General features: G+C 51.7%; 1 protein-coding gene across 2 annotated transcripts; it reads right to left on the reverse strand.

Annotated features, from left to right (window-relative positions):
* Positions 1-1621: 1621 nt before the first annotated feature.
* On the reverse strand, positions 1622-9120 carry S1PR5 (sphingosine-1-phosphate receptor 5). Of its 2 annotated transcripts, none has more exons than XM_045589216.1 (2): positions 8460-9120; positions 1622-3706 (listed from the first exon to the last, which is right to left on the reverse strand). In XM_045589216.1, exon 2 carries the CDS (start codon positions 3687-3689, stop codon positions 2514-2516), a length of 1176 nt encoding a protein of 391 aa, XP_045445172.1. In that variant the 5' UTR covers positions 3690-3706; positions 8460-9120; the 3' UTR covers positions 1622-2513. The 2 variants fall into 2 exon arrangements, with proteins under 2 accessions (XP_045445172.1, XP_036315474.2); XM_036459581.2 differs by lacking the exon at positions 8460-9120 and adding an exon at positions 5326-5700.
* Between the last annotated feature and the right edge of the window lie 9972 nt (positions 9121-19092).

A 19092-nucleotide genomic window follows, 5' to 3' on the forward strand; every position in this document is an offset into this window, starting at 1 on the left:
AAGTGCTGCCCTGACCGGTTTGGCACAGTGGCTAGAGCGTTGGCCTGCAGACTCAAGGGTCCCAGGTTCGATTCCAGTCAAGAGCATGTACCTTGGTTGCAGGCACATCCCCAGTGCAGGAGGCAGCTGGTCAATGTTTCTCTCTCATCGATGTTTCTAACTCTATCCCGCTCCCTCTCTGTAAAAAATCAATATATATATATATATATATATATATATATATATATATATATATTTTTTTTAATTTTTTTTTTTTTAAAGAACAAGTGCTATGAATGGAATTGATTAGGCTTAAATTAGGTCATGGGGAGGAGCTCCCATGAAGGGATTAGTGTAAGGTGACCAGACGTACCGCTTTTGGCGGGACAGTCCCGATTTTTAACAATTTGTCCCACATCCCTCTGTGTTTTTTAAAAAAAATCCTGATTCTTTCCAAACATTTTTAAAATGCCGTGGAACACAGGACAAATTGTTAAAAATCGGGACGTCTGGTCACCTTATATTAGTGCCCGTATAAGAAGGGACACCTGAAAGCTGGAATTCTCTGCACCATGAGAGCACACAGCCAGAAGGCAGCTCTCTGCTGGCCCGGAAGAGAGTCCTCACCAGCACCCAACCACATGGGCACCCACCCTTCTCTTGGTCTTCCAGCCTCCAACTGTGAGAAATAAATGTCTATTGTCTCAAGCCACCCTGGCTGCGGTGTTTGTTACGGCAGCCTGAGTGCACTAAGGCAGCCAGACAGAACAAAATCTGTAGATGGGCGACAATTTCCAAGATCTACTATTAAGTGAACAAAACAAGATGCAGAGCAGTGCTAAAACTGTGTAAAAAGAGAGAAGCTGTATTTACATTTCAGCTCCTTTATCCACAGATAGCTCCGGAAGTTTCCCAGGAACCCCCGCAGCGATCATGGCCAACGAGGTAACTAGTACTTTTTGAATTTTGTAAAATGTGAACAAGCAAATAAGTCTGTGTTCACATCATTAAACAGCTGGACAATGGGGTGAGCTCCAGGCTCCCCTGGAAAACTGAAGGAGCCTGGAGTGAGGGGTGTTAGGTTGGGTTGGGAATTGGGTCCAGTCCTGAGACCATGACCCCAGGCTTGAGTGTGTTTGTGTTCCAAGAAATAAGTTCGTTTCCTGTGTCTGTGACCTGTTGGGCCTGAGCATGGCCCGCAGAGACGCAGGCCCCCAAAACACTTTGCAGCTGCCTGCAGTTCCGCTGTCTCCCGACAGGAGGCGTGTGGCAGTCTGAGCCCCAAGTTCCCCCGCCCGTTCGGCCCCACCACGCAGGAGTCAGGAATGCGCCTGGGGACAGCCAGGGACCTTGGCTAGCAGTCTGGAGCCTTTTATGGGCACAAACGGGGCTCTGGAATTGCCCCCCATTCCGGAGGAGCCAGAAACTCAGCCTGCACCTCTGCAGGCCTAGTGCCGGGCAGCTTGGGCGAGTGCAAGGTACTAACTTCTTAGGGTTCCCTCACCTATAAAGCGGGGGTGGGGAAACTCACCTTGCAAGGTTGCAGAAAGTGTGTGTGACTAAAAGGTGTGTCCTGGGCCTCCCACTGCGGAGTGACCAGCCAGGCACAATAAGTTGTAACTGGTCTTCTCACTTTATTACATTTTTATGAAGGGCCTGACACGCTCACACCTTGTTCCAGTTAAGAATTGGCTGAGTCTCCCAGAGTCAAATGGTAGAGTGCCCTGTCTTTGGTGCTCTCGCCTCTAAACTGGAGCGCTGTCCTTGACTCCCATCTCACTCCCACACTCACTTCCTCAGTAATCCTGTCCGCTGTTTCCAAAATCTACCCAGAACCCACACGGCCTGAGTCTCCGTCGTCACCCTCCTTGGCCAGCACAGCCACCACCTTGTTCTTCCAGCTACCACCTGTGCCTCGCCCAGAGATCTGTGAACACCGGGACCAAGTCAAGGCCTTCCCTTATCTAGAACCCTCCATGGCTCCCACCTCACTCAGAGCAGAAGGACCGTCCGCCTCTGAGCCCACAGACTCTGAGTGATCTGGCCAGTGGTCTCCCTGCCTTTGTCTTCTCCCCTCTCCCCTCCACCACAGCCCCAGCCACACCTGGGTCCCTGCTTGTCCTAGAACCCAGACACACCGCAGCCTCGGGGCCTCGGCACCTGCTGTTCCCTCGCAGGAAATGCTCTTGCTCCGTGTGTTTCAGGACAGTCATGTCTTGGTTCACATCACGTGTCACCGCCTCTGCAGAGGCCTCCTCTGACACCATCACACCACTGTATTGTCACTGGAACCATCTCCATGATTTCTCCACTCCATTGTCTCCTGTGTCCCACCAGAACGGCAACCCCACCAAGACGGTGATTTTTGTCATTCTTGTTCACTGTTGTGGGGTTTAGCACCAGCCAGTAAAATACCTTTCCCTGCGTCTTCTTTCTGCACCATCTTCGGCTGGTTTTCCTATAGAGTCCGTTATTTAAAAAAGAAAAAAATCTGCAAACAGCTCTTGGGAAGGGCAATGGCGGGTGAGAGGGGGTCATTCTGCGGCTGGTGCAGGTACCAGGGTCCCCGGGGCTGTGAGTGCGCCGGTGGGGAGGCTTATGTCCAGCCCGTCCCGCTGGGGCAACGAGCGCTCCGAGCGGCTGGAGCTGCCGTCCAGGCTGGGAGGCAGCCAGTGGTGCAGGCCGTCCGAAGCCCCAGCGGCGCTCGCAGAGCGCTGGGAGGCTCCGGAGCTCCGGCCCCGGGGGCGCCGGCCGCAGCAGACGAGGCGCAGGAGCCCGTGGCGCAGGTCGCGGTTGGTGAGCGTGTAGATGATGGGGTTCAGAAGAGAGTTGGCCATGGCCAGGCCCAGGAAGGGATCGGCCTGCAGGAGCACGGGGCAGGCGCGCGCCGGGCACGCCACGTCCAGCAGGAGCAGCAGGAAGAGGGGGCCCCAGCACGCCACGAAGGCCAGGAGCACGATGCTGAGGGTGCGCAGCAGCGCCAGGGAGCGCGGCGCGCGGCGCGCCCGCCTGGAGGAGCCGCCGGCAGCTCGCAGGCGCCGCGCGTTGGCGCGCACTTGGCAGTAGATGCGCGCGTAGAGCGCACAGATGGCAGCCAGGATGCCCAGGAAGGCGAGCACGCAGAAGAGCACGTAGGCTTTGGCGTAGAGCGGCAGGACGGTGGAGCAGGCGTCCAGGCGGCCCAGGCAGTTCCAGCCCATCGCCGGCAGCAGCCCGAGGATCAGCGACAGGCCCCAGGCGGCGGCCGCCAGCGCCAGCGTGCGCCCCCTCCGGGCCGCGGGCGCCGGCCCCCGGCGCGCCATGGTGAGGCTGCGCTCCAGCGCGATGGCCAGGAGGCTGAGCACCGAGGCGGCGAGCGCCACGAAGACGCCGCCCTCCCTGGCGAACCAGAGCGCGGGCGACAGGCGCAGCGTGAGCGGCCCGGACAGCAGGATGTTGGCGGCATAGGCAGCGCCCGACAGCAGGTCAGACAACGTGAGGCTGCCCAGGAGCAGGAACATGGGCGCGTGGAAGCGCGGGTGGCGCCCCAGCACGAACAGCACCGCCAGGTTCTCCAGCACGATGAGCGCGCACACGGCCAGGCACACGGCGGCGTCGGCGCGCAGCCCCGCGCCTGGCTGGTAGCGCGCGCCGCGGAGCTTGCCGGTGTAGTTGTAGTGCAGGACGATGAGCTCGCTCACAGGCGCGGGCCGCAGCAGCCCCGGCTCCATGGGCCACCGCCCCGAGGCTGCGGAGGGAGAGGCGGCGCAGGGTCAGGCTGGGCGCGAACCGTCCTCGCTGCCTGTGCCGCCGGGCACGGGCCTCGCAGGACTGGGAAAGGGGCCCTAACTCCCTCCCCTCCACCTCCCAGGTACACTGGGGAGCAGGGGCAGTTCCGGATGGAAGGGGGATGGCCATGGTGACAGGCCGACACAGGAATGATAATAGGGAACAAGGTGACACAGCCCCACCGTTCCTGAGGATTACAGTCATAACTCATACATCATCGGGGTAACCAGAGGCATAGTCAATCATACACAGAACGGCCCTAACCGCTTTGGCTCAGTGGATAGAGCGTAGGCCTGCGGACTGAGGGTCCCAAGTTCAATTCCCATCAAGGGCACGTGCCTTGGTTGCGGGCATATCCCCAGTAGGGGGCGTGCAGGAGGCAGCTGATCCATGTTTCTCTCATCGGTGTTTCTAACTCTCTATCCCTCTCCCTTCCTCTCTGTAAAAAATCAATAAAATATATATTTTAAAAAAACAGACAGAATGCACACAAATACAGCCACACATAGAAAGGGACACACAAGCACAGTGACACGCTGACAAGAATATATACACAGGCACAAACTAGGGCAAAAATGGTCAGAGCCCATCAGAAAGACACAAAAATGCCTTCACCCAGCAATAAAGCAGCACAGGCAGAGCACACAGCAACACCGACAGCAGCTTGCAGACAGGGTCTCACGCCCAGTCACACAGGCCACAATTTCACAACCTCCACCCATGCTCAGCCCGGAGCCCTGAGCTCCGCCATCTACAGGGCTCGCTGAACCCAGGGCTTTTTCCTGCCCTTCCACCCGCTGCAGGCCCCCGTGAGAACGCTGGCCCTATGGGCCCCTTCCCCAGGGACAGGGCCGGAGGGCAGCCGGCAGGCTCCCGCAGACAGGCCCTCATGTCACTGAAGCACGCTAATGATCCCCTGGCCACGGCCCTCCCGTCCCCTGGACAGCCCTCACCATCGCCCCGTTTATAGACGGGACACCGAGGCTGAAAGGAAGTGCCTCGCAGAGAAACAGACACACTGGTGTTCATGCTCCCCCCCCCCCCACATACACACACAGCCACGCGGACACAGCGACCCAAGCGTGCAGCTCCCATTTAACAGATGAGAAAACTAAGGCCCGGAGAGGGGAACCGACTTATTTGGACCTGGCTGGATCAAATGCCTGTCAGACGGCTTCAGTCAGTCGTGCTCTGGGAAGCAGGCACAGAGACAGACCCACGGGGAGTCTGGGCTGTCACGCCGCGGGGCAGGGGCATCCAATACACGCAGACGCGCATTGCCCTTTCTCTGATGGGGACCCTGCAAACAGGCTCCCAGCCCCCTGGCCTCGGTAGGGAAACTTGCAGAGGAGTGGCCAGAGAGGGCAAGGCCTGTGGATTGCAGGCGCCCCCCTCCTCCCCGTCCCGTCCCCCCAGCCCGCGCCAGCATCACACAACCACACCGGCAACGTCGCTGGCTTTCTCGCCTCCGGGAGAGGCCCGGGAACTCCCAGGAAGGGGGCCCGGGGAGCGGCCAGGGCAGCCTCTCGGGGCCAGACCAACCCCGCGCACCCCGAGGACCCAGCGCCGCGCACTCACCCCGCGCCTGGTCCGCGCGCCCCCCGCAGACGCGCAGCCCGGAGCCCAGAGTTGGGTGCCGCTCGTGGGGGCGGGACTGAAGATGGCTGGCGGAAAGGGGTGGGGGTGGGGTGGGGGGTGGGGGGAGACTGGCCCTCAACGCCGAGCTAAGGCGGTCGCCAGCAATGGCCCCGCCCCTTGGGCTGCCAGCCTGTGCCATCCGCTGCAGCATCAGAGCGCGCCCCGGCGGGCGGCGACTGGCACCGGCGAGCCCTCGGCTGCCCCTTCCGGACCCGGGACGCTCGGGACGCTCCGTCGCGGTGGGAGGACCTGGAGACCCTGGAAGGGGGAGGGTTCCCAGCGGGGCGGCTGCAGCCTGAGCCTCTTCTCACACACACACACACACACACACACACACACACACACACTCGTCCTCAGTCACCGCAGAGAGGGGTCCCGTCTGTGGTTGGGCTCCTGGGCACCGGTCCCTCCCCGTTTCCCGCTTACCTTCCCACTGACCAGCACTGCACCCAAGAACGCCGGGTCGGGAGAGGGACTCGGGCAACGTGGGTTAGGGAAGGTCTCCCTCCGGGCGGCAGTAGCCGGAGTCCCCTTCCCGGGCAGACGGGGGGCCGCAGCACCCAGTGTCCGCGCCCCACCGCGGGCTTGGGCGACAGAGGGAGGGCGGCGCGGGAAGGATTCCTGTGGGAACATCCGGCCCCTCACCCCTATAGGGAGGATGTGGATCGCGCGTCCCCCTGGCTAGTCCATTGCCTCGCCCTTACTGTTCCTAAGTATGGGACTTACTCATCTGGGGTTCATCCGGGCTGAGTCCCCACCGAGCTGCCAGCCCCTCGCGGGCAGGGATTTGAGTCTGTGGTGGGCACTGCGGGGACAAAGCCGGTGTCCAATAAGGACCCCCCCCTCCCCGTGAGAGAGAAAATGGATGAATATCTTGCACACTTTCTCTCTGTGTCTTTCTCGCTGCTTCGCCGCTTTCCCACGCCTCTTCCAGGCTTCCGCTCCTCCAGCGGCCAGTCCCAGCTGGCCACTCACCCCCCAACCCCCAGTTCCAAGGAGCTCCCTCACCCTCAGACCAGAGGCCATAGCCCGGAAGGGGGGCTGGGCCTGGCGGCCCCAGGACCATGCCCTTTGCCTCGGCTGCTGCAGCCTCTGCCGGCCTCAGGGTCGGTGAACGGGAGGCTGAGAATGGGGTGGATCTTAGACACCCCGGGGAAGGGAGGGAGAGGGACACTCAGGCCAGGTCTCGACCCCAGGTAGCCACTGGCAGAATCCCGCGGCTCCTGCCTGCGCCGATAGGGGGTGGGGGTAACTGTGCACAGCAGTGCCTAGTCCACCGACCACGCCGGCTGGAAGGGGCCTGGGAGAACCCCAAACGCAGCAGAACCAGCCCCGCACGCACGCAGCGGGCCCTCCGTGCACCCTCTCTGCTAGGCGGAGCGGCAGCCGGGTGGGAGGTGGCTGCTTCACACCTCCCATGGCGCGCCCGCAGGGCAGGGAGGCCCTTCCTGCTGAGGCAGGTCTGTCTGTGGGGGCCCAGCACCTCCCGCCTCCTCCAGGCGCCCCTTTCCCGGGGACCCCAGGGAATCCGGCTCTGAAGTCTGGGCCAGACGTCAAGAACCTCCAGGAGGACTCTGCTTCCATCCCTACACTCTGTTCCCTACTGGCAGCCAACAGTGCTTAAGACTCAGATCACAACCCTTCCCTGCTCCCCAGCTCCCCGTGTGGCTTTGAGGACACACCAAAGCCCCCACCAGGGCCCACAAGTCTCTCCTCCTTCCTCCTCCCCCTCCCTCTGCCTTCCTCCCAGCCGCCCTGGCCTCCCCCTGCTCCTCACATTCCCCCAGACCTTGGCATTTGGGAAGAAGTCTGCCCCACGCACCCTCTTCCAGCCCTTCCAGGCTGGTCATCCCCCTCCCAAAGGCCTTCTTTGGTCGGCCCCCTCCGCCCCAATCTCACCTGACAGCACCATCTGAAATGACATTGGTTATTTTTTATTTTTTATTTATTTTTATTTTTTTAAAAATATATTTTATTGATTTTATACAGAGAGGAAGGGAGAGAGATAGAGAGTCAGAAACATCGATGAGAGAGAGTCATCGATCAGCTGCCTCTTGCACACCCCCCACTGGGGATATGCCCGCAACCAAGGTACATGCCCTTGACCGGAATCGAACCCGGGACCCTTCAGTCCCCAAGCCGACGCTCTATCCATTGAGCCAAACCGGTCCCGGCAACATTGGTTATTTTTTAAATATATATTTTTTTTATTGATTTCAGAGAGGAAGGGAGAGGGAGAAAGAGATACAAACATCAACGGTGAGAGAGAATCATTGATCGGCTGCCTCCTTTACGCCCCCTACCATCAAGCCCATAACCCGGGCCTGTGCCCTTGTCCGGAATCAAACCCCGGGACCCTTCAGTCCGCAAGCCAACGCTCTATCCACTGAGCCACACCGTCTAGGGCTACATTGGTTATTTGCTTATTCTTCTGGCCTCTGGTGGCCCCCAGCTCCAGGGAGGCCCAGCTCTCGTGTAGATGTTAAGGGCTGGGAATCTGGAGCAGACTCAGCTGAATGGATGCCTCCCCCAGCCCCCAGCCTCATAGTCTCATCTGTAAAATGGAGAAATCAGCACCCGCTCTGCGGCATGGTGTTGAGGACGAAAGCAGCGACGGGAACAGAACCGGGATGTGCAGAAAGAGCCCACCGTGAGCTTTGGTGTTATTGCCCACCACTGCATCCTCAGACGCATCAGGAGGGGACTCAGCCCAGGTCCTATCAAGGGCCCCGGGCAACACCAGCCACCCAAACCACACCTACCCTGCCAAGCCTGGTCCCTTCTCCGGAAAAGGCAGCGCCTGGCCTCTGAAATCCTGCCGCAACCATTTGGCCTAATGCATGCCTGGGCTGGCACGCCCGCCTGGCAAGTTCTGCTGCCAGGGCTCTTGTCTGGAGAGGCCGCCTCACCCTGTCTTCGCCCCGTTCTCCCTGAGCGGTATCTGCGCTCTGGGTCCGCTCCAACCCCACCCATCAGGAGGATCGGGGGCTGCAGCAGAGGTCCCACCCCCTTCTCACCCTCCACCAACCAGGCCTGAGGCCGGTGAACACGGCTGCACCAGGGTGCGAGCCCACAAGCTGGGCATGGCCAGTGACCAGAGCAGTCACCCGGTCTCAGAGCGGAGGCCAGAGGGCAGACTCCAGCTCACAGCCATAGGTTGGTTTGCTCAGCTCAGAGGTGGTCTCGGCATTGTACAGAAACACCGCACTGACAGTCAGTAAACTTGTTTCTCAGGGGTTAACCGTTCTGGATCTACTTATAGGCTAGCCTTGAACAAATAGTACACATGCTGTAGACACTGATAGCCAGATTTCATGCTATTGGGTAATCAAATTACAAATAAGCGATGTGGTACTAGTCTGGGGTTATCAGCATGACATGTTTATTTCTAATAGACACAAAAATAAATATAGATATGTGTGCGTGAGTGGGTTGGGACACACACACACACACACGTATTTCCTAGCTCCGCCTGCCCCCAAAAGCAGGGACATCCTAGTAGCCATAAGTAAACTCAGCACCCAGATCTGGGTTTCTGGAACCAGGGCTCCTTAGAGAAATGGCTGATTCTAGGGTTGGGTCAGAGAAAGTGCAAAATGATCTTGGAGCATCTTCCTAAGCCAGAAAGGGCTTTAAAAAGGAAAAAAATCCAAAGGACATAGAAGCCAGCCTAAAAGAACTCCCACTGGCCACAGCTGGGACAATCTGAACAACAAAATAAATACAACGGTCTTGAATTATAACCCAAATAATAAAATAAATGAGCACAGTTCATACTGATTTAAAGACATTATTGAATCAATTTAAAAAAGAGGAAGAAGAGATAAATTATCCTGAGAGAAGAATTACAATTAATAAGTGTAAAATGAATGATGAAAATAGAAAATTAACATTAGGCCCTCCTGGGGTGTCTCAACGATTGAGCATTGACCCCTAAACCAAGAGGTCACTGGTTTGACTCCTGGTCAGGGCACATACCTGAGTTTTGGGCTCAGTCCCCAGTAGGGGGCCTGCATGAGGCAGCCGATTGATGATTGATTGATGATTCTCTCTCATGGATGTTTCTATCTATCTCTTCCTGCCCTCTCTCTAAAGTCACTAAAAACATTCGTTTCACAGATTACGTTGGGAAGGGAAAGAACAGCCGGGCACATGCGAAAGCCTGGAGGCTGGAAAGAACGTGTGTTTAAAAGAAACAGAAATCACACTGTGGAGAACAATATGGAGCTTCCTCAAAAAACTGAAAATGGAACTCCCATTTGACCCAGTAATCCCACTCCTAGGATTATATCCCAAGAAACTAGAAACACCAGTCAGAAAGGATATATGCAGCCCTATGTTCATAGCAGCACAATCTACAATAGCTACGATTTGGAAACAGCCTAGGTGCCCATCAGCAGATGATTGGATCCAAAAACTATGGTACATCTACACAATGGTATACTACGCTGCCATAAAAAAGAAGGAATTCTCATCATTTGCAGAAACCTGGATGGAATTGGAGAACATCATGCTGAGTGAAATAAGTCAGTCAATGAAAGAGAAACACCACATGACCTCACTCATTTATGGATAATAAAGAACATTATAAACTGATGAACCAAAAGATAGATATAGAGACAGAAAAGCAACAAGCAGACTGTCAAATTACAGCGGGGAGGGGAGGGAGATCTGGGGGAGATAATAGATCAGCTGAAGGACTTGTATACATGCACATAAGTACAACCAATGGACACAAAACTCTGGGGAGGGCAATGGTAAAATATGTACACAGATAATAATTTAATTTTTTTTAAAAAGAAAGAAAGAAACAGAAATCAGGTCAATAGGGCAGGAACTGGGCTGAGGGGAAGGAAAGTGTCGGAGGGTGAAGCTGGGGTTGGGGTGTGGGTTAGGTCTGGTGGGGCCCTAAATGTCACACCACGAGCTCACTGTGTTGCTTAACCTCTCTGACCTTGGTATTTCACAGTGATCTTGACAGTGTTAATGCAATCACTGGCCCAGGGCTAACCACTCACTAAAAGTCAGGTTTTATTTGTTAACAGTGTTATTGGGGTATAATTCACATATGATACAATTCATCCAATTAAAGTACACAGTTCTGCCTGGCTGGTGTAGTTCTGTGGTTTAGTGTCCACCCATGAAGCAGGAGGTCACAGGTTCAATTCCCAGTCAGGGCACTATGAGGAGGTACTACCCCTGGCCTCTCCTGTTTGGATGTGTTTTCTGAGTATATTGTTATAAGTTGTTTTCCATAACTTGAAGCAAATAGCCTGCACCTGCAGAAAATAAGATACACTCCCCAGCCGACTTGGGCGCTCCTCTCTGCCTGAGCTGTGCAGCCACCAGACCGCCTGCTCTCTTCCAAGGTCACCCGGCTGGCTGGTGCAACCCTGACCCTATAGAAGCAAACATAAGCACTCCCTTGGTGCTGACACCGACACACTGATCTCAGCCAGCTGTGGGAGAATGTCTTAAGAATTCTTACTCTCGCCGAAACTGGTTTGGCTCAGTGGTAGAGCGTCGGTCTGCAGACTGAAAGGTCCCAGGTTCGATTCTGGTCAAAGGCATTTACATTGGTTGTGGGCACATCCTTGGTAGGGGGTGTGTAAGAGGCAGCTGGTCGATGTTTCTCTCATCGACGTTTCTAGCTCTCTATCCCTATCTCCTCCTCTCTGTAAAAAAATCAATAAAATATATTTTTAAAAAAACAAAACAGAATTCTTACTCTTACAACCTCTCTTGGCCTGGCTCCTGTTAGCTTGGACCTAACAGGCATGGGTTCCAAGCTCTCTCCCCAGTGGGTGGCATGCAGGAGGCAGCTGATCAATGATTCTCTCTCATCATTGATGTGTTGTTTTATATATATATATATATATTTCCAAAGGAAGGGAGATGGAGAGAGAGAGAAACATCAAGGATGAGAGAAAATCATTGATCGGCTGTCTCCTGCACGCCCCCTACTGGTGATTGAGCCCACAACCCTGGCATATGCCCTTGACCAGAGTCGAACCCAGGACCTTTCAGTCCGTAGGTCGGCACTCTATCCGCTGAGCCAAACCAGCTAGGGCTCATCTTGTTGTTTCTATCTCTCTCTTTCTCTAAAATCAATAAACATCTTTAAAGATGGTACAGGCTTTTCTGTGTGGCCATATGTTTTCATACCTATTGGGCAGATACCTAGGAGTGAGACTGCTGGGTCCTATGGGCACCTTATGTCTAATCTCGTGAGGAGTTGCCAGGCTGCTTTCCGCAGGATTGCACTCTTGTGCATTTCCTCCAGCAGTGGACAGTGGTTGGGATTTCCCCACATCACTTGTTTGCATTGTTTTCTATTACAATGCAATAGAGTGTGAAGTAGCTTCTCATTGTGGTTTGGAGAGTTACTACTTTCTGTTACTATTTTTATTGATCCCATCATCCCCACTGCAGGACGCCCTTCCTCTTGTCTTTCCCCTGCTTACAACCCTTGTCTCTCCTTGGTGCCCTTTGAAGAAAGCTCGAGGAGCTGTGCCATTGGCCTCTGGCTCTTGTGCCCCCTCCCCTTCCCCTCTCCCCACACCATACCTCCTGCTTCGGAATCTCCAAATCTGACAATTACTACTCATGGTCAAAAGGGGCGGATTATGGGGTCAGAAAGATGTGGGTTGGGATCCTGGCTCTGATGATCTTGGGCAGATGGATTTACCCCTGTGAGCTCCAGTTGTCTCGTCAGCCAAATAGGAATCTTAACTACTCTCTCTCCCCTAGGGCTCACTGGGACAGTTGTGTCGAGTCTTTAGTGCAGTGCCTGGCCTTGAGTGGGGGCTGTCTTTCTCAGGATTTGTTTAGCTGGAAGTTCCAGAAAAAACAACAACAACTAAGCTCAATTAAAAAACAACTGGCCAGCCAGAACCGGTTTGGCTCAGTGGATAGAGCATCGGCCTGCGGATGAAAGGTCCCGGGTTCGATTCCAGTCAAGGGTATGTACCTTGGTTGCGGGCACAGCCCTGGTGGGGGCTTTGCAGGAGGCAGCTGATAGATGTTTCTCTCTCATTGATGTTTCTAGCTCTCTATCCCTCTCCCTTCCTCTCTGTAAAAATTCAATAAAATATATTTTAAAAATAAAAATAAAAAACAACTGGCCATAGCCGGTTTTGCTCAATGGCTAGAGTGTGGGCCCTTGGACTGAAGGGTCAAGGGTTCGATTCTAGTCAAGTGCATATACCTTTGTTGCAGGCTCGATCCTTGGCTGTGGGGTGCGTGTGGGAGGCAACTAATTCTTGTGTCTCTCTCACATCCATGTTTCTCCCCCTCCCTTCCATTCTCTCTAAAAATCGATGGGGGGAGAAGTGCCTGGCTAGCTCAGTCAGTAGAGGATTAACAAAATAACTCAAACTGGTATGAAAGGAGGAAAAAAGGAATGAATTGGTTCATGTAACTGAAAATCTAGGTTGTCTGGAAGCTGGGTTGACTTCAGGCATAGCTGGACCAAGAAATTCCAATATCACCAGGATCCTAACTTTCTGTCTCTCTTTTTTTATATAAGTTTTTTTGTTGTTGATTTCAGAGAGAAAGGGAGAGGGAGAGAGAGAGAAACACCAATGATGAGAATCATTGATCGTCTGCCTTCAGCATGCCCCCTACTGGGGACTGATCCTGAAACCCGGGCATGTGCCCTTGGCTAGAATCAAACACTAAGCCAAACCAGCTAGGGCTAACTCTCTGCCTCTTAACTTGACTAGGCTTTCATCTCATCAAGATGAGATTTGCTTTGCCCTGTGGATGTTTTATCCCCACCCAGCAGCCACTTGGAGAATGACATCCAGCTACTCCAGTGTTTCAACCGGAAGTCCCAGTACTGAATTTCATTGGTCCAGCTCAGATCGAATGTCATAATGAACCAATCACCTGCCCTAGGGGATGGACTGCATTGACTGGCCAGGTTGGAGAATGTGGGAGGGGGATTATCCTAAGTTTAGTCAGAGCACCTTCATGGTGCCATTGAGAGTCCCCCAATCATGACAGGTTGTGTTTCCAGCAACTGGAACTGGAAGGCGCCAGAGCTGCAGGGAGGCAGCTCAGTGCGGGAAGTTCACGTTGGGTTTCAGATGCAGCTCAGCATCACGTGATGCCCCTGAGTCGTCAACTGGATGAGACACGCGTGCACCTGATGTCTCGGTGGCTCACATTCTTTTCATTGTTTTTATGGAAATGTAATTTTTTTTTGCTTTGAAGAACACAATGGAGAAGTGTAATTATTATGATGTGTCATTTCTCCAGCTGGAGTTAATAGCCTTTTTTTCTTTTTTTTCTTTACTTGTCTTTCTTAGAAGTGCTGACAGTGTATCTCAATTCAACTTTCTGAAAGGTCAAATCTGCCAGGTAATCGATGGGTAGAATTCTGTGTTTCTCTTAGCTTCTTTCTGCGGGGATGCCTCCTCTCACCCTCCTGGGAATTCTCTTTGTATCTTACATTGGGACCCATTTCCTCAAGATTGCGCCTTTGTCTTTTTTTTAAAATATATTTTATTGATTTAATATATATATATATATATATATATATTTTATTGATTTTTTTACAGAGAGGAAGGGAGAGAGATGGAGAGCTAGAAACGTCGATGGGAGAGAAACATTGACCAGCTGCCTCTTGCACACCCCCTACCGGGGATGTGCCCGCAACCAAGGTACATGCCCTTGACCGGAATCGAACCTGGGACCCTTCAGTCCGCAGACCGACGCTCTACCGCGGAGCCAAACCGGTTTCGGCTATTTTATTGATTTTTTACAGAGAGGAAGGAACAGGGATAGAGAGCTAGAAACATTGATGAGAGAGAAGTATTGATCAGCTGCCTCCTGCACACTCCCCCACTGGGGATGTGCCTGCAACCAAGGTACATACCCTTGACCAGAATCGAACCTGGGACCCTTGAGTCCACAGGCTGATGCTCTATCCACTGAGCCAGACCAGTTTCGGCTGCACCTTTGTCTTTACTTCTTGCTATACCTTGTTTTGGTGGGGTCCACCCTTTAGTAACTTTCTGAAAATATAAGAGCATGGGACATACTATTTTTGAAACCTCCCATGTTTTAAGATGTCTTCATTTGCTCTTTACATTTGATCGGTGTTTTTGGCTGGAAATAGTGGCATGGATTGGAAGTCCTCTATTGTCTAAATTTTCAGTCCAAAGACTCATTGTCTCTTTGCTTCCACTGTTTTTTAATGTATTGTTCATTCTGCCGGGATTGCAATTCCCTCCTCTCTTTTTTTCTGGCTAATTCCTACTCATCCTTTAGGTCCCATGATAGACATTTGTAGGGTAGAACAATACCTAATAAGTGGAAAACTATTATACATTGAATTAAGTGGCTCCGTTGACTAATTTCAGCCATTTGAATGTGAGTAGAGATGAATATGTCACTCACTTCTCAGCAGAGGCACCAAAAAATCACATACACACTTCTCCAATTTCCCTTTTGTCCCTCATTGGCAATGGAGGTGATGAGTTCCAAATGGTACAGCTACAAGATGATGGGTGCCTCGTCAGCATAGACCATGGCATGACTGTCTGGAGTTGAGTCCCTGTCAACCCATGTAGGATGAATATAATGAGGGGGAAATAAACTTTGGTTATGTTAAAACACTGCTCTTTGGACTTGGTTGTTAGTGCAGCACAACTTAACCTATCCTGACTAATACAGAGCCCAACTTAAATGTAGCTTCCTCAGAGAAGTCCCCCTAAAAAAAAGCCCCCAAACTAGATTACGTCCCCCTATTGTAAGCTTGTATTTTCCTACATGGCCCTTATTAAACCGGTAACTACGAAATTATTTTTGTAATGAGTTCTTCATCTATCTCCCACATTCTATCTCCCAGATCCCAAGAAGAGACAATAGTATTTATGCCATCCATTGCTGCCACCCCAAACCTAGCACAGAACCTGGCACATAGTAGATGCTCAAGATACATTTATTGAATGAAAAAATTAGCTTTGCAAACTTTCAGCCAAAAAAAAAAAAAAAAAAAAAAAAAGGCAGCAATGAGCACAGCTCATTTCTAGAACAGTCTCTCAATCTCTCACACAACTCTCAGTACAACAGAGGCAGGAGAGGCAGAGGACAAGTGGTTCCAAGCAAGCAAGGAAGTTGAGCAAGAAAAGTCTCATTTATCGTGAGAAAGCATCTATCCACATATTTATGTTTTCTTCAAGAGGATGTAATTTATTCTAGCAACTGCTTAGTCTGGGAGGAATTTCTAGGGCTTGATTTATTTCACTAAGGGGCATGGGAACTGGGTAGAGACGCATGGAAACATTCTTAGAATTTCTGAGAGACCCATGATAAAATTCAGGCAATGGTGCCAAAATACAATCACCGGAAGGCAATCCCACCTTATTGAGTTTCACTTCAGGACAATTTTTCATTGGTGCCCACTGCACTGATTTGTTGCTGTTGTTTTTCAATTTTATTGTGGAATAAATTTAAAGTTTTCAATTTAAAGCGGCTGCAGTATTTGGACAGGTTCAAGCCTCGGAGTGATGAGGCCACGCACAAGTCCCAGCTTGGAGGGCAGAGCCCTCCCAGCACAATTATAGCCAACAGCTGTAGTTGTAAGCTTGAATCTATGGTCTGAGCACATGGCCCTACCTGCCTGAGTGATGCGGACTTGATAGAGTTCAGGTGCATGTAGATGAGTAGGGTTGAAACCCACGAGAATGGTGTAAACATCTTGCTTTGGCTCGTGGAATCTGGCTATAAAATAAAGACACGGCTTTTAGTCCGTGGCGCTTTCTCTCCATCGGGGAGCAGCGTCTCACTCAGACCCAGCTTTTATTCTCTTGTCTGTCTTTTCTCAATCCTTCACCGCCCCCTCGCAGGGTCACTGAACCTGGCTGAGCTGGCGCGGCACATAAGGCGCCCTGGGGCTGCGTACGCCATGGCTGTGCCGGCTCCCCACATTTTATCACAACATGCGACAAACTGCATGGACTCCAAATGTCCTGGTCCCTCTGTACCCAGTCTCCATTCTGGCTGCTCCAGTGGGCTTGGAGATCACTGTGCTGTTTTGCATTTCCCTTATGGCTAATGGTGTTAAGAATATTCTCATGCGGCGTAAATCCAGTTACGTATCTTCTTTTGTGAAGAGTCTGTTCAAGTCTTTGGCCCGTGTTTTTATTGAGCTGCTTTTCTGAGTTGTAAATGCATGGTGACGATGGAGATTACCACAAGGGAAAAGCAGTAGCTCCCCTACTGAATGCGCTCTATATCTGAGCCTCTATTTTCTCACCTGTAAAATGAGATCTTATTTGTACCTACCCCTTGGGGTTCGGCTGAGGGTTAAATGACTTAAGACAGAGCCACTGAGGCAAGCCTCAAGGAAGTTAATCTGGAGCCCTAGAGAAGTCAGTGGAGAGACTCAGAAACAGCTGGGAGGAGGGAGGCTCCGAGGACAGCTGTTGTATAATCATTCATTTAGTCATTCAACAAACAGTTATTGTGCGTCTTGTGTGTTTCCACACAAGAGGCACTGGAGAGCAGATGCAGCTTGTTTTCTCTCGGTGGCATTGCTGAACCTTGCTGTGGGCACGCTGCAAGGGATGATGGGTGTTTTTGAAAGAATACTGGCCATAGGACAGTTGTCATTCATCTTTGTGGGGCTTTCACTCCCACAGGGGACACAGGGTTAGCAAGCAATGGCACAGGTGGTTGGGTGTTATTACGCTTATGATCAAGGGAAGTCTCAGAACACATAAAGGCCTGGGCCGAGCTGGAGGTCAGGATGGGCGCCCCCAGCAGGTGACGGGCCAGCTGAGGCACGGACGAGAGGAGGGCTCGACAGGCTGCATTGCTTCCTGGGGCTGCTGTAATAAATCACCACCAATCAAGTGGTTAAAACAGAAGTTGATTCCCTCAGTTTGGAAGCTGGGTTTCAAAGTCAGGGTGTCAGTGGGGCCATGCTCTTCCTGAAGGCTCCAGAGGAGAGGGGGAGAACCCCTCCCTGCCTCTTCCTGGCTTCTGGTGGTTACTGGATCTCTGGTTTACCCACAGCTACGTAACCCCCGTCTCTGCCTCCATGGCCACAGTCCTTCTTCCTGTGAGCATATCTCTGTCTTTCCTTCTTACTTGTTGTTGTTGTTGTTGTTGACTTCAGAGAGGAAGGAGAGGGAAAGAGTTAGAAACATCAATGAAAGAGAATCACTGATTGGTTGCCTCCCACATGCCCCCCACTGGGGATAGAGCTGGAAAACACAGGCATGTGCCCTTGAGTGGAATCAAACCCAGGACCCTTCAATCTGCAGGATGACGCTCTATCCACTGAGCCAAAGGGCTGTCTTCCATTCTTCTTCTTCTTCTTCTTAAAAAAAAAAAAATTAAAAAAAAATATATATATATTGATTCAGAGAGGAAGGGAGAGGAATAGAGAGTTAGAAACATCAATGAGAAACATTGATCAGCTGCCTCCTGCACACCCCCTACTGGGGATGTGCCCGCAACCAATGTACATGCCCTTGACAGGAATTGAACCTGGGACCTTTGATCTATCCATTAAACCAAACCGATTTCAGCTGTCTTCTCTTCTTATAAGGGCACCCAGTCATCTTGGATTCAGGGCCGACCCTAACCCAATATGACCTCATGCCAACTAATTACAGTGATAAAGACCCTATTTCCAAATAAGGTCACAGCCACAGGTACCTGGGGTTAGGACTTCAATATGTCTTTTTGGAGGATCTGAATAGACATTTTTTCAAACAAGACATACAGAAAGCCAACAGGGACGTTAAAAAAAAGTGTTGAACATCACTAATTATCAGGGAAATGTAAATCAAAACCGCAATGAGATATCGACTCACACCTGTCAGAATGGCTGTTATCAAAAGAGCAGGAAACAATGAGGGTTGCTGAGAATGCAGACAAAAGGGAACTCTTGTGCACTGTTGGTGGGAATGTAAATCGGTGCAGCCACTATGGAAAACAGTGTGGAGCTTCCTCAAAAAAATAAAAATAGAACTACCATATGACCCAGCAGTTCCACTTCTGGGAATATATTTAAAGAAAATAAAAACACTACCTCAAAAAGGTATCTGCACCTCCATAATCACAGCAGCATTATTTACAATAGCCAATATATGGAAACAACCTAAGTGTTCATGGATGGAAGAATGAGTAAAGAAATATAAATTCCAGCCCTGGCCGGCTTGGCTCAGTGGATGGAGCGTCAGCCTGCGGACTGGACTGAGGGGGTCTCGGGTTCGATTCTGGTCTAGGGCACATGCCTGTACACTTCGTTGTGTGAAACGAAGTTCGTTGTATGAATCATGAAATGAAGTTCGTTGTGTGCAGCGTTCGCTGTGCGAGGCGTTCTTTATGCGAGGCACCACTGTATTTCAGGCTTGATCCCAGTGTGGGGCGTGTAGGAGGCAGCCAATCAATGATTCCCTCTCATCATTGATGTTTCTATCTCTCCTTCTCCCTTCCTCTCTGAAATCAATAAAGAAATATATTTTAAAAAAGAAAAAAAAGAAAAAGAAATATAAATTCCGGCCCAGGCTGGTGGTTCAATTAGTTGGAGTGTCATCCCGTACACCAAAAGATTGAGAGTTCAATACCTGACTGGTATTGAAATTTCTTTTGAGAGCCAAATTTTTTAAACTTAAACTTCTTCTAACACCACTTCTTCAAAATAGACTCGCCCAGGCTGTGGTATTTTGTGGAAGAGCCACACTC

The sequence above is a fragment of the Pipistrellus kuhlii genome, unplaced genomic scaffold, assembly GCF_014108245.1.
Source record: "Pipistrellus kuhlii isolate mPipKuh1 unplaced genomic scaffold, mPipKuh1.p scaffold_m20_p_30, whole genome shotgun sequence".
In the NCBI taxonomy this organism is placed as follows: domain Eukaryota; kingdom Metazoa; phylum Chordata; class Mammalia; order Chiroptera; family Vespertilionidae; genus Pipistrellus; species Pipistrellus kuhlii.

Bases quoted from the DNA above. Each gene is read 5' to 3' on its own strand.
- S1PR5 (XM_036459581.2), bottom strand. From the start codon at position 5,536: ATGCTGCAGCGGATGGCACAGGCTGGCAGCCCAAGGGGCGGGGCCATT. The intron at 3,707-5,325 runs GTGAGTGCGCGG...CTCCCTCCGCAG, and splicing joins GCGCGCGGACCAGGCGCGGG to CCTCGGGGCGGTGGCCCATG.